Source organism: Poecile atricapillus, chromosome 3 (assembly GCF_030490865.1).
Source record: "Poecile atricapillus isolate bPoeAtr1 chromosome 3, bPoeAtr1.hap1, whole genome shotgun sequence".
NCBI classification, from domain to species: Eukaryota; Metazoa; Chordata; class Aves; order Passeriformes; family Paridae; genus Poecile; species Poecile atricapillus.
The window spans coordinates 23,998,418-24,013,604 of NC_081251.1; the positions used below are offsets into that span (position 1 = coordinate 23,998,418).

Below are 15,187 nucleotides of genomic sequence, written 5' to 3' on the forward strand. Positions count from 1 at the left end.
CTTTTCCTTACAAGTACTTGGTGTTGACCACTTAGGAAAAGGATTATGAATTTTTAAAATAAATTATGTATATTACCAATTTATATTAGCCTATAGGTTAAATTAATTCAATATTATCTGTGAAATCTTATTTGGAAGAACAGTCTGGCAGACCCTAAGCACAGATAGATTTCAGCAGTTCTTCAGCAACCATCTACAGCAAGAGATTGAGGACTGCAAAAAGGCCTGGAGCTGTAAAAGGCATCTTGCATTCAGGTTCCTGCTCTGGAGAGTGCTGTGCAAACCCACAGAGCATCACCTGAGGAAATCAGCTGTCCCTGCAGGGGCTGCCCACTGCTGTCCAGCTGCCAGGTTCTGCCGCAGGGCGGTGGCTGGCGACAGGAGCACGTGGATGTCACCTGGCACAGAGCAGTCACCAGGTCAGGCTCCTTTCTTGTATCACTTTACCAGCACACAAAGAGGGTTCTTTAGTCTGTGCTTCCATCAGTCTTCCTTTTGCTCTTTGGTGTCATCTTTCAGTGATGACAACCTTTAAGTGTTGTCAGGTGCAGTCAGTGGAGCTTTACCTGAGCTGAGTTACCTGTGCAACAGCCTATGTTGCACTATCTTCCATGGTTGCCTTTGTGCCTTCCCTCAAGTTCATGATTTTCTCTGACACTGAAAGTTCCACCCTGCTGTGGGAGCTCTCCTGCCTCTCCTCCACTGCAGCTATTTGCCTTTGCATGCTTCTCATCCCACTTTTACTACTGCAGAGTTTCATGGTGCTGCTCCACAGGAACCAAGGAACATGCACGTTTATACCAAGATGCTCCTTGAGGAATATTGCTCCAGGCTGGCCTGACTTTTTTTCTGTTTTTCAAATACATTCTGTAAACTTCAAAGGAATAACATGTTGATCTTCCAGTTCAACCTTTCTATTTGATAACTGTGGCAGTAGGATGAAGCAATATGATTAAATCCCAGATGCAGAGCATAAACTCAGTGCAAATAGATATGCCATTTATAATGGGAAGACAGTTTCCATCTGTGGAAAAGTGCACTGGGGATACTGCTTATTTTCAATAAGCAATGAGACAACCTTGTTTCAAGTTGTTTTCAGCTTGTCCTGACATATCTTCAAGTTGCTTGCCTCTATATTCAACATAATTTGAATGCTTATGCTATCTTCACCGTTCAGTATCCAAAACTAGAAGCTTCTCCCCTGTGATCTGGGTCTTAGAAGGAAGATGGACATATTTTGAGATGGAAGTACTTTTAAATCCTTGGTTGGTTTTGTTTATACTTTGTTTCTCTTTAATTCTTTCCTCAAAACTATATCTTTATATCCCTTTGGATCTGAACCAGCTGATGAGCTCATATTTTTTTCAGTTACCATACGTCTGAATTCTGGACTTACTAGATAAGAAGTCAGTTGTAGGTAGTGTAGTTCTCCTGGCTTTGCTGCTTCAGTTATATTCAGTGAACAACTCTTAAAAAATGCTTTTTAAAAGAAGCTTTGATTTCCTACCTTTTCCAAACATCCTCTTTCTAGAGCACTGTCTCAGGTGACATAGTCTGCAGGCTTCTCTGATTGTCACATCATGTAATGCAGACATATCTACACCATAGTTTGTAAACCAGACAGATTAGCACAAAGTGCACCTCAAAGCTCAAGCACTGATTAATGTCTTGGTCTCTTTTTTTTCAGGCTACATATACAAAATACGAAATACGAAATGCGAAATGCGAAATGCGAAATGCGAAATGCGAAATGCGAAATGCGAAATACAAAATACAAAATACAAAATACAAAATACAAAATACAAATACAAAAAATAGGCACCTCTCCTGCCCTCATGGCCTCAGGCCACTGCTCAGTACAGACATTCAGGGTGTCTCTGCCTGAGTGCTTGGGATGTGCTGTGTATACTTTGCCTGTACTGCAAAGACCAAGGATGGACACATGAGCCATCGTAGCACCTTACTGGGGGGATATTCAAATCCTGCTCTTGGGATGCCAATTTCTTGAACAGCTCTTACTCAACAGCCTCCAACCATTTTCGTTTTTCCCCTGTGTCAATTGAACAGTCATTTGACTGCAATAGTCTCATTTTTCATTTTCTATTTTACTTTTCTGGCTATTTCCAGCAGAGAGATGCAGTCTGGGGCATGGTTTTTCAGAGGCTCTGCTACATGAGGTTCATGTCCACACATCTGTATTGCATAGGGTAATTATTTTTGCCAGGCCTCTCAGTCTAACTCTTAAGGAAATTGATATTTATCCATGTCTGCATTAGCTCCCAAGCTGTGTTCTCAGATAAGAGCTTGGTAGTTGTATGACTTACTATTGAACAGAACAGTATCGATACTCTGTTAAGATTTTTTTTTCTTTTCTCCAGGACAGTGTTTTAGTATCAAATTCTAGGAATGTGTCTTTTTCTGCCATGTAAAGAACATAGCTCCAAGTGAAAGGTTTGAGGCCTGAGCTCATTTTAATCATTGTTTGGACAGCTTGAGTATATGCAAATACACATTTCACTTTATTTCTTGGTATCTCTTTATTAAAACTGGGAGCTATAATTCTTTGGCAGTGAAGTCTAGGTTTTATTTACTTTATTGACCTCTTTAATTTTTCTGTCTTAACATATCAAACACTCTGCAAAATATATGATGCTCTAGACATCATATTAACTTACTGGGGTAAAATTCATGACAGCTATTCCACAGATGTAAAACCACCAGGGCAATATATCAGCATTAATGTTTTGATGCTGTAAAAAACGTAGGTCTGGGTAAAATTTTGGCTTAACTTGTTTATCTTTTTGACCATATAAACCATCTGTCCTGTTTTGAGGGGTTTGTTGGTTTGTTTGTTTGTTTTTGTGGCTTTTTTCATAAAGATCATAAATTCACATGCTTTAGCTGGAATAGCTGGTTTCTATGGGTTATTGAGTTGGAATGTTTTTTTGCGGGTCATGTTTAAAAATTACAGTCTCTCAGTGACAGTATTATGATGCAATTTAAAAATGACCTTCGTTTATGGACATTCACCTTTCTTATTTTGCTAGTTTTCAAAGCCTAAGGTATTCAGTCCTTTTGTCTCTTGATTTGATATTCCATTTCTTATCTTGCATCTGCATCTGGGATAAATACATTTAATTTTGCAGTTCTGCCTGTCATGAACATCACATGCATGCAAAAACTCATTTAATGGATTTACACTCACATATTGAATGTAGTGCTTTTCTTTTCCTTACAATTCTGTGATTTTCCCTTTTGTGGTTTAAAGAATGTGTAATTGCTAAATGAGTTGTCTTTCACGTCCCCCTGCTTCAGAACAAGAATTCGGTATGTCACTATGATTGCTGTTTTCCTTGTTCCCACTCTGTTGCTGCAATATGTATTCTAATGAGTTGTTGGAACTGACTCATTTCTGTTATCCCTGACAGCATGCTTTACTCTTCTCCATGGTCAGGTGGAGTATCATATCTACCAAATTCATCCTCAGCTGCAGGTAATTCTAAAATAAATTCCTATCAGTTAACCATGCCCTAGCTTTGAACAGGCAGGTTCTGGTATAATCAGCTGCTGTAGAGATCCTATGTGTGTTCCTCTTTCTACTGACTGCTATCTCACAGATTCAAGTGTTCAGGCAGAACTGTAAAGTTTAACAGATTTGGTCTGCCGTACTTTCAAGATTGAGAGGAACTTTTCCACTATTCACTGTAAGGAGCACTGTGTGGGGGAAGCTGAGCTTTGTTCTGGTCACTTGCTTTGTAACAGAGCATACCTTTCTTTACTCCTGAGAAATCATAGTTATTCTTCCTGTTGGGCTGGGCTCAGTATGCAGCAGGCTGGTGGAAATGTTAACAGTGACACAAGATCAGAACTTTTACAATTTGAGGAGTGCCAGATTACACTTGATTATCTCTTTGATTCCAGGTCCTATCTCTGTTGGTTTTAGGAGAGAAGAATCCCAGCTAAAAGCCTAGGTTTGCCAGTCTGGTGTAGCTTCCTGACATTGTCACACACTGGCATTTCTCAGCTCCCTCCATGCCATTGGTCTCATCTGCTACAACCCAACAAAAGCTGCTCCAAAACCCTCTATTCAAAAATTTTCTCCTCTCATAGCAGTCCCCAGCACCTATTCCTGCAGATCCTTCTCAAAATTTGTAAGGGCCAGCTGCACTTCTGCCTTATTGAAACTGGTAAAAAGCCAAATCCAGACAGATATGTCCACCTACTAGGTGGTAATTATTGGATCTTTCTTTGTCAATATTATGGCCAGCATGCTCATTTCTTATTTGGTGTTCATCTATCACACTAGTGCACATCTAAGCTACTTCTTTCTCAAGACCAACTTGAGAAAATCTCTCTTCTTATTTGTTTTGCCTGTCTTTGCTATTGTACCTTCTCCAGGAGAAGGAACACAGCTGAGTTTCTCAGCTTGTGAGCTGGTCTGACACCTACAATACCTGTGTGAATTCACCCTCCCTGTATTTTCTCCTGGTTCTAGCAGTGGTACCCATGTTGCAGACCTTGTTTCACCAGCACCATGGATTCATATTAGGACACCTGTAACTCCAGTAGCGCAATCCAATGGCACAAGACAACACCTTGTACTCTGAAAATACAATTGACTCACTACTGCAGCTAAGGTCCTCACATGCTAACAGACTGATTTCCTAGAGGTGATGACAGCAGCATGTTCCCCATGCCACATTCCTTGCCTCACTTTCTTTCTCCATTCACACTCACCTGTCCCCCAGCTATCTGGAGGGTGCACAGTACAATGTCTACAATACCTACAAATTTTCCAAGTTTTTTTTTTAGTATGGAATAATAGACAGCAAAACTAGTAGCCCAGGATGCCTGATTTGTTCTTCAGCCCTGAGGCTGACCTCAGCTCTTGCCTTGATTGAATCACATTTGCAGAATGACTGACTAACTTGTCAGGTACTCCTGCAACCCGATCCCCCACTTCACCAAAAGTGGGTGTGCCTCCATAAAGCAAGGTAGCTGGTTAGGTACTGGTAGCTGCGCAGCTGTCTTACCAGGTTTCTCTGCTGAGGTTACTTAGCTCTGCTGGCTCTAGTTTTTATGTCTGGCACTACATCATGACAGGAGAATGTCTTTCTGTCTCTGCTCAGTTGGACAAATGTCAAAGCAGCCTTGCTGTAAAAGCCCAGCCACAAGTGGCATGGTATTGCAGGTTGTTCTGAGACTGCTTCAAACAAACCACTGCCCTCTCTGGAGATGGACTGTGCATTTGAAACTAGATACAGTACAGCTTTCAGCATATCTAATAACACGGTGCAGCAATGTTCAGGTAATCTGATGACACACTCCAGTGATTGCCTATGTATCTGCTGTTGTGCTGTGGCACAAACTGCAGCAGGAGTCTCGTAAGCACCGCTGGGTTTCCTTACACCTCGCGTTCCTCTCAGCACAGAAGGACAAGCCTGTCTTTCATTTTCTCTTCATTTTGCTTGTCTGTTTGTCTTTCATGATGAAGAAGCCTAGCAGCTTTTTCTGCACTGCCCTGAATGAAAGTCTCTGGGCTTGTATCTGTGACAGCAGTGAGGGAGGGCACTGTGACTGTGGTCCTGGTGCCACAGACCCAGGGACTTCACTGCTGGCATCCACATGGAAAGGCAGAGACTGAGGACAGAAGTTACAGCACTGTGTCCATTGACCAGAAGCAAGTTGTCCTGAAAACCCAGACATTGTTTTTGTGGGGCCACCAGAAGCAGGAAGGCAACAAATGATAGGCAGCAGCAGACAGGGAGCTTATGTGTTTGGGCAGAATCCTGCAGGGACACCCACAACCTATGGCAGGAACTCTTACTTATTCTATGGTATTTTTTATACATCTTTATACTTTTTTAATACATTTTAACCTTATGGAAATAATGGACTAGTGGTGCTGTACATCTCACTTCAAAGCACTAAGACCAGAATAATTTCTGCTGTTTTCTGAATTACCTTTATTCTATCTGCCTTCTAGCTCCTTGCTTCTCTGAGGACCATCTAATTTTGTGGTAAAAATGCCTGTTGTTAATTATTATTGATAAACAAGTGAAAATTGCTTTTTGCACCCTTTCCAATTACCTTCAAAGCTGCTAAGCAGAAGTTCTTGCAAAGTGAGAAAAAGAAAGTTGGAATGTTCTTGCCCATTCCTTCCACAGTATGTGCATGACTCCACCTTGACAAAGTTGATCTGGAAAGGTCCATATGAAGAACTACAATTTGAAGAGTGCTGCTAAAATAGTGTCCTAGTGCTGTAACTGGCAGCAGTTTTCCTACCTTCTTCAAAAGCTCACTGCCTGCACCCTGGTCAGAAACAAATTCCCACTATCCCCTCTTCACCTGATGAGCCTTCTCTCCTTTCCACATGTATTGACTATGGTTTAGTCCTCTGGCTTTGCAAATGATGATTTCCATTCTTAGCTGCTGTTTACACACTTAATTTTGCTGTTTCTCCTCTTCATTTAAAATGTAAAATACTTGAACTATCTACGTTTCGAGTAAGTAAAAACAAGAGATGCTCTTATAAATTACCTTGGACATAAAAATGTTATCTTTTAACTTTGCTGCTATTGTGCATATTTGGGCACACAAAATTACTAGTATGTTTTGATCCCTTAAGGCAGTCAAATCACAGAAATTAATACCTAGAAGATTTTGTACAGGAAAATAGAGAAAAGCAATATCAAGAAAAGGGGAAATACTGGCTACTGGCATTAAGACTTGGTCATGCAGCTTCTCTGAGGCACAAGTGGGAAAGTGAGGAGTATCACTTTAATGAGTGACCATCCCAGAGGTGGAGTTTGCTACTGACAGCAAATAGCTGAACTCACCAAGGCTTTTTTTTTATTTTTATTTTTTTAAAAGCCATAAAATTCACTTACCTACAAACAGCTTGTGCAAAGAGACTTTTCAGCCATGACTATAGCAACAATTACAACATCTATTAGTGACATAAAAGCAGAAAAAAAGCAGAAACATGAAACTACTTGAAATGCAAAGTTTAAGCTGCCTCTTTCACTCCCATTAAGCAAACTTGAAAAGAAAAAAAAAAAAAAGTTGAATCAGTCATCTCATTTGGAACAAACAACTTCTTAGGGAAAATTATTCAATAAATGGCTGGATTTGGGGTAAACATCTGTTGTTAGTATCACACCCACTTGTAATGAAACACAGAGAAAAAACAGAGGACAAGACGGGAAAGGTGCAGGATGCACAACATGCCCTTTCACATTGCTCCCGTCCATTTTCTGTCCCTGTCTTTGACAAATTATGGAAATAGTTTGCAAGGTGAAGAGACTTCCAGCTACCTTCAAACCCTTCCTTGGCTGAACAGCCCCCCAGTATCCCCAGGTAAAATGCTGTGGGGCAGTCAGCTGCCCATGCCTTTTCCTGCATTTGTTTCCTGGTACTGGCTCTTCATTAGTGTGAAACCAGAGCTTTGCTGTAGTCTACAGACAGCAGAAGACTTGGCCTGACTCAGGATATTGAGAAATCAGCAGTTTCTACAGGGATGGAAGAGAGAACCATCACCACAATGCTGTGGGTGCTCCAGCACAACTCCAGGAATCACCATGTTACCTGAGCTGCTCAAAGGGCAAATTCCCATTTGAACCATGTAGCAACTTCAGACAACCATTCCTGAGCACAGGTTTAAAAGGGACATGTATAATGTGCTGAAATTGTTCTCTGGACATACACTGTCTGCTTGTCCTGTGTGTTACTAGCTCCTATTTCATGTGCTGTGCCTTCATATTTAGCACAAATCCATGAAATTTAGAAAATGTTCCAGAATTGTAAAATTGGGAGTAACAAGCTTCAAAAGTCACCTAAACTGACTGCTTGTTTGAATTGCTTCTTTCTGCTCCAAGCTGTGTGCAGTTTGTGCCCAAATTCACAGTGGTTTTCCAGTTTAGCCTTAGGGTGGATTTTTATTTTTATTTTGTTAGGGGAAAGTGCTCTGTAGTGACCTTAATAAGTAAGAGGTGGACACCTATGTTAAAAAAGGTCTCAAAAATCACTTTGGGAAGTTAACACTTCACAGCTAAAATATCTCTTATAATCTTCAATGGTAACTGAATACCAGTCCTAAAATGATTGGAAAACCTCAGGAACAACTTGCCAACTATTTTCAGAGTGCTGAAATGAGCTGTGCATGCTGAGATCATTAACAAGACCAAGAAAAAATGTATTCAGTGCCGTTTCTCGTCTATTAGATTACTTTGCCTCTCCAGCAGTCTCCAGAGAAAGCCTCTGGCTGCTTCTTAAGGTCACTGAGTAATTTCACTACAATAAATGATCTCGCTAGCTGGAAATGTTGGAGAGGCTCCCCCGTGCCTCAGTGCTGCCCTATCAGTGAGTCACTGCAAGCCCTGCTCTCATGGGTGAACACACACCGCACCCAACCCACCCCCTCCCCTGGCCTTTCTCTGCTCTTTGTTCTCCTTCATGTGCTTTTTCTTTCCTAACAGTATCAAGCTGATAGAGATCTGTGTGTTTTACTGTCTGTGGACAGAATGAGAACACAGACCAAAAAAGAAGAAAAAAAAAAGAAAAAAAAAAAAAGAAAAAAAAAGGCAAAATCCCACCAAACATGATTTGGACTTCCTAATCTTGGGAGTCTTTCACTTTGCCACATTTAGGCAATTACAGGAAGGAGGGAAGGAGTCAGCAATGATGTTCCTCTCTGGGGCTCTGGCAGAGCAGAACAAAGTGTCCCAGGGCAGGAACAAAGCTGTCTTCCGCGCCACTTGAAGTCTGGAGACAGCAAGTATTGACAGTCAGGACATTGAGAGGCATGCCAATATAAAGAGCAGCTGACATGCATGGTTTAGCACACCATGTAATCAGTAACAGAGGGAATTGTAGGTCCCATCAGCCATGGTTCTGTCACAAAGAGCAGCACCATCTCCCAGAAGCAATCCAAGAGAACACTGATGAAGAGGACTAACATGTCTTTGATAAATGCCTTCATTTCCCTCAGTAGGAGATAGCAGGCTGTTCCCTTGGTGAAACAAATTCAAAAAAACACCACCTGCAAGCCCTTGGTGATATTTTCTCTCCTTATTCCCGAGTGTGCAATACATTTATCTTCCAGCTTTGTTGTCTTTCTTTAAGGCTTGCTCCTCTATTTGACTGAATCCTTGTGGGAGAGAGGAACAAATAAGCACCACTGGGTTACTAATGGGTAATTCGGTAGTGCTGGTTGCAAACCAGGCTCTCAGTCACTCTCAGAGTTCATCTATGCAAAGTTCATATGCTATAAAGCTGTCACCAGCCTTCCACTCCAGCAACCCCTATTCAGGCATGCTTGGCATGGCCCAAGTCCAAGGCATTGCATTTCCACTTATTCAGTAGTGAATTTATCACAGTTCCTGTGCCCCCCGTAAACTAGATCTCAGATGTCTGTCTCTGTCTCTGCACTGACACAATCACAGAATAATTTGGGATAAAGGGTCCCTCTGGAGAGTACCTACCTCACAGCAAGGCTATTTTCAGAGTTACAGTAGTGTGCTCAGTGCATGACCAGCTGAACATCTCCAAGGATGGAGATCAGCCTCCCTGGACAGCCTGTGCCAGTCTTTGCTCTCATTGTGAAGGATTTTTTTCCCATACATTTAATCTGAATTTCCTTTGCTGCAACTCATGCATTTGTCCTTTCATTGCACCTCTTGGTCTTCTTCTGTGCCCTTCCAAGAAGACTCTGCTCATCCTCCTCCTTATCAGCTTCAGGCAACTGAGAACAGCAATGAGGTGTCCCCATCTTTACTCTGCAGCTCCCTGAATCTCAATGCTCATTGGCAGACAGAGGACCCAGAAACACAGGTGCTTGCCAAAAGGCAGCCTCAAAAAGTGAGGACAATTGAAAGACTTCAGACATCTTAGGTATAGACAATCCACTTCCAAATATCTCAAATTGTCCAAAAGCACAGTGGAGTTAGTAAAAAAGGTCACCCTTACTGAACATTGGTGGGCAGGGTACACAGACTCACTCAATTAAAAGTTAAACTTGGGATGCTACCTTTACACATTCAGTTCTTATACTCCTAAAGACCCAGTCAGGATTTGATCTGGGATCTTCAGTTTCAAAGGACAAAAGAGTCAAGTCAGAGTGTCCTCTAATTTTGCATCTTGCAGACTTCTTCATTTCTCCACCAGATTATTTTTAGAACTTGTTCACTCTCCATATGACCTGTTTTTTTCATGTTATACCATGAATGATTAATGTATAACCTTTCCCTTGAGAGGATCCTGCATCTCAGCAATCAGAAAAGTTACTACAATTCTGCAATAAAAGTGCACTTCTGGTGAATTCATAAATATGTTTCTGATCATTATTCTGAGAAAAAGTTGCTCCACTGAAGTGAATTGCTCTTTCAGCAGCTGCTGGGACAAGGCTTGCTCTTATAGATGGCTGCTTTAGTATGACAAACATCAAGCAGACTTCTGGACACTCAAGGCTGTGTGTTCTCTTTTGATTTATGTTTCAGTACTGTTTTTGGGAGAGTATTTTTGTGTTGTGTTTTTCTATAAATCACTTTGACAGAAATAGAGACGTATTTTTTCCATGGGAAAAAAACCCCAACATATATTTTTTTGATATTTTCAACAAAATAACTGAAAAATACCATCTGAAATAAAAAGCAAGGAAATGTTACCTTAGGGCCTCAGTGACACCTGGTGTTCAGGCAATGGATGTGATATTCCCTGGGGGAGGGTTCCCAGGGAAGTTGTCAGACCAATGCAGTAAAAGCATCTGAAAGGACAGTATGTCACTGCAGGAGCATTACTCACTCCCAGACACTGGCCATCTCCACTTCCTCAGGGGATAATGCAGCACAGCATAGTGCTGAGGATGGGCCCAGGAAGATCAGAGGGAATGAGGGGAGGGGGAAGCCTAGTAACCATTTTCCTACTTCCACTCCTCCCATACTGCACTGTATTTTGATTTTTCTGCAGGATTAGTCTCAGCTTTTGCTGAGCTCTCATTGCCCAGGACAGAGGCCAGGTGCCAGGGGAGAGGTGTTCCCACACAACCCACAAAGCTGCACTGTTAAAGGCATCAAGGGTTAACATGGCCACAAAGATCTGTCACAAAGACTTGGTTCAACACCAGTATTGGGGTGCTATTCATGCTTCTCTGATGTCAAACTATTTCTCCCTCTACAGATATTTTAAATTACTCTGCTCAACAAGAGCCATCAAGTCTGGAGACAAGGGTTATGAAATGCAGAGGAGCTCCCACTAAAGAAAACATGACCAGGTAGCCTAGTCCAGAAGATGCTTGCAGCCAACAGCAATATCCTCTTGTGTGGTGGATCTGCAGCCCAGCTCTGGGCAGGTGAGAGGAGCAGGCTCAGCGTGGTGGCCAGCAGACCTGGCAATCATTAGACCCAGAATGAGGTCACAAGAAGCAAACCCATGCCTGGATGGGGACCATGGTCTTCCAACATAAGGCCAAAGCCTTAGAAGAAAGAGTAAAGTCAGGGAACACATTTGTTAATGCTGCTTGAGTGAAAGCTACCCTTGTATGGAGCTGAGCTGTGGCTGCTGTGCAGAGAGCAGGGATGGTTTTGGGTGTTCATCAAACACCTACTGCTGAGAGAGACAGTAACTGTGGCCAATCAGAAAACTGATCCGGTGTCACATTCCCATCTGTGCACAATTTCCCTTACCTTGCTGAAAATGAGAGCAATTCAGTTCATATTCCCCAGTTTCTCTTCCTGTCCCTCTTCTCAAAACTGCCATGAGGGCATCCTTCTTTCTTGCTTGCTAGAGCCTCTCTCCCCCATGAGCTTTTCTTCTTGGCATTTTGTGTATTTTCTGCTTCCTGTATATGTTTTCCTTCAATCTGTTTCCTCATTTTTTCCAAACTAGCCTCCTGTTACTGAGGTTTCAGAACAGGGAGGATGCTGTCTTCTGTAATACAGAGGAGCTGCTGTCCTAGCATCACCCTTCATGGTCTTTTTACAAGGCCAGACATTTTGGGGTTTGCTCACCTAAATTTATCTACTATAAAGCATGATAAATACTGAGTGCTATTAAATAATTACCAATCACTTGTATGTGCTGGACAGCTGGTGATGTATTATGTTAATAACCATTACAGGCTAAGCTTTAATGAGAAAATAAAGTTGATTCGAGATTTGGGTTGAGTTTAATGAATTTGTTCTTTTTTTTCTTCCCTGCTTAAATGCATAAATTCACCTCTACCTATAAAATGCTGTCATTGAAATGTCATTGAAATTGTCTGAAATATTCCTGGGTATCAGGATGCACAGATCAGTATTCTGATAATTCAAAACAAAACAGCTCCTGCTTTTCCATGGAAGTCAAAGTTCCCAAGGCTATTTGTGCAATCAAGGTCAGATGCATCATAAAAGCCATTATGTAGGTTATGCTTGCTTTTAATCTCCTCTCTCTTTTTGACCCCGGTTTCCACACTAGGAAACGCTCTTGATTACAAAGTCTTTGTGAGAGTGAAATAAAAGACAACACAATGGTTTATTCTTGTATGTGGTATTCAAAAGCAGTTATTCTCTGATCATCTATACTACTACCAGGAACTACTGTGCAGATGTTTCCAATACAGGTCAGGAACTCTGTTTATCTCTGCCCAGTCCTCCTCTTCTAAGAAAGGGCTAAACATGGCTTTCGAAGAACACACACTACAGTGCAAGGAAAAAGTCTCTGGCTGTGAAATCTCCATCCCTCTGATCTGTCTGATCAGAGGTACTGATCTGTCATCCTTGCCTGTATTAAATGCTGGCTTATTTGTCTCTGGTGTCAGCTCTATCTTTCTATGAAATTCGGTTCCAGGGTGCAGGAGCAGCAGCGTGTCCCCAGCTGTCCCCTCGCAGGTGCCACCAGGAGAGGGCATCGGCTCACAGAGCATCCCCTGGGATGTGCAGCCCCCGGGCATCCCCCACACCCTGCTTCTGGCCCTGGATTCTCCCGTACCCACCGGGTCCCGCTGCCACCTCCTGCACTCCCCCCTCTCAGCCAGCCAGGCTGATATCAGCCCTCCATTTAACCAGACCTATCGGAGGATTAGGTTTAAAACCTCAGGGCTTGCTTACACCATTCCCAAAACTCCTTAAAAGTCATCAGCCTAAGAGACAAAACACCTCTGCAGATGCTTCTTAGATCTGCTCTCTCCAATTTTGAGGCCAGAATAGAAAACTGAACATAGTTGTGTTTGGGATTTTTTGTTTGTTTAGTTTTAGTATTTTTCTGGCAAGGTGAGATGGATGGAGTTTGGTTGTGAGTGGCTGGGCGTGGGTATTTGTCTAGCTGTCTTGGGGACTCTTTTCCTTTTATTTCAAAATGTAAAATCTCACATTGAGTATAATTTTTTTCTAAGTGCTCTGGATGGATGGAGCCAGCTAGTTGGCCCCATAGGTTTGGAGGTGTCTGAAACCTTGTATATTGCTCCTTTCTAACCTAGAGAGATTTAGTTGTTAATTATTCCTAATTTCCTCTGTTGCAAGGAAACTTTTGGCAAATACTGCATATTGCAAAAATACCAGGAAACCAAGCATAGCATCCACCATCAAATTGCCTGGTCTGGTTTCAGGAGTTCTCATTTAAAAAATCTACTTGTACAGCTTTATAACAGTAGGACTGGGCAGCAATTCCTCACATCTACTTAGCACGGAAACCAGACTCAGATGCAAAGACTACTTCTTACCTTATTATTTAAACTTCTGAGAACAGAAAAGTCTTTTTCATGATGATTTGAAAAAATCTGTGCAAACAAGTTTAAAAGGAAACACAACTGATAATAGTTAGATGATAATAGTTTTGCCATCTATATGCATGGGATGTATTTCCTGGTCTTTCTCACAAACTCATCACTATTCTACTGAGCAAAAGTGCATTTGCATCATAGATGTCTCAAGTCCCTAATAGCCCAGCACACCAAGAGCTGGTCTCACACTCCCTTCCAACCCCAAGTGATGTGGGAAACAAAGCAACTTGATAAATTAACAGAAGATCTTTCAGAGAGGCAATCCTTTCTAAATATACAGAAAGGTGTTAGGCACTGAAGCATTGAGATAGCATTGATTTTAAAGGAAGAAAGGCACTTAGATAAATACAAGGCTTTAATTTATTTTTTTTTTATTTTATTTTCATAAATACTTCTGGTAGGTAAGCTGAGATTCTGATTTCCTACAACAGCTAGTAAATTTGAATTAGTAGCATTTAGTAAACATTTGGCTTCCAGCAGCAGACAGAACAGCTGATAAAGACATGCTTCCTGCTTGCTAAATGGGATGAGACACTGTATGTCAAATCAATTACACAAAAACAATACCTTGCTTCAGTATGTGTGGGAAAAAAATCACTTAATTTCACTGTAAGTATTTTTACCAAGTAGTTTATCACCACATAAAATGACCTCTGGTGCTTGCCAATCCTAGTGGAAAGGCTGTGAATATCCACTCAGGCAGTAGAAGTGCAATTGTGCCACGGGGATTGTGCATTCCCCATTACACCAGAGCAGCAGCAGCAAATGCACAGGTGTAAACAATTCTATGGGATTGCATTTTTATGTCAACACATTCAGTTCCCTTCAAGTTTCACCTGCTCCCAAATGAAATGCAACAATGAGTACAGTTTTGCATTTCTTTTTGTTACATGGCTGGACCATCCCTGTTTGAGCTGGAGTTCCAGCTGCCTCTGAAGGGTGTGAGGCAATTTCTCTCATGAGAGAATTCAGGACCTTTCTTCTGAACACAGGCTTCCTTCACATGTCATGCCACTGCGGTACCTTCCATCAACAAACAGGAAGTTCCTACAGTACCTTAAAAACTTTCCAAGATTTATGGGTCAGATTCCTGGAAAAGGTATTGCTTTAACATGTGTTAGATCTGCATAAAAACAAGAAAAATTAAAACCAAAACAAAACCAAAGCAGTTGGTTCACTCCAGGGAGCATGTTTTCCCAGACTACATGACTTCCAGCTGTACCAGGATGGCCTCCAGGCTTTCTGATGCCTGCTACCTCGTGGCCTTTGGCAGATCTTCCTTCTGATCAAGGGGGCTGCCTTCTGCCTCACCTGTTCATTTGGAAGAGGACAAAGTGTCCATGTGGTGTGGAGTGACCTTGGCCACCTACCAGACACCCACTCAGCTGCTCTCTCCCCCTCAACAGGATTGGGAGTGGAAATAAGATGAAA

The 15,187-nt window shown here is 41.8% G+C and overlaps 1 protein-coding gene across 2 annotated transcripts in view; it reads left to right on the forward strand.

Annotated features, from left to right (window-relative positions):
- FBXO9 (F-box protein 9) overlaps positions 1 to 12,155 on the forward strand; it is a 54,220-nt gene extending 42,065 nt beyond the window's left edge. For both annotated transcript variants that reach the window (XR_009277157.1, XM_058834633.1), the window contains exon 13: positions 11,176 to 12,155. Coding sequence is in view for 1 of the 2 variants with exons in the window: in XM_058834633.1 (XP_058690616.1) it covers positions 11,176 to 11,254 (79 nt within the window). In the remaining variant the exon portion in view is untranslated. The remainder of the gene's footprint in view (positions 1 to 11,175) is intronic.
- Positions 12,156 to 15,187: the final 3,032 nt, after the last annotated feature.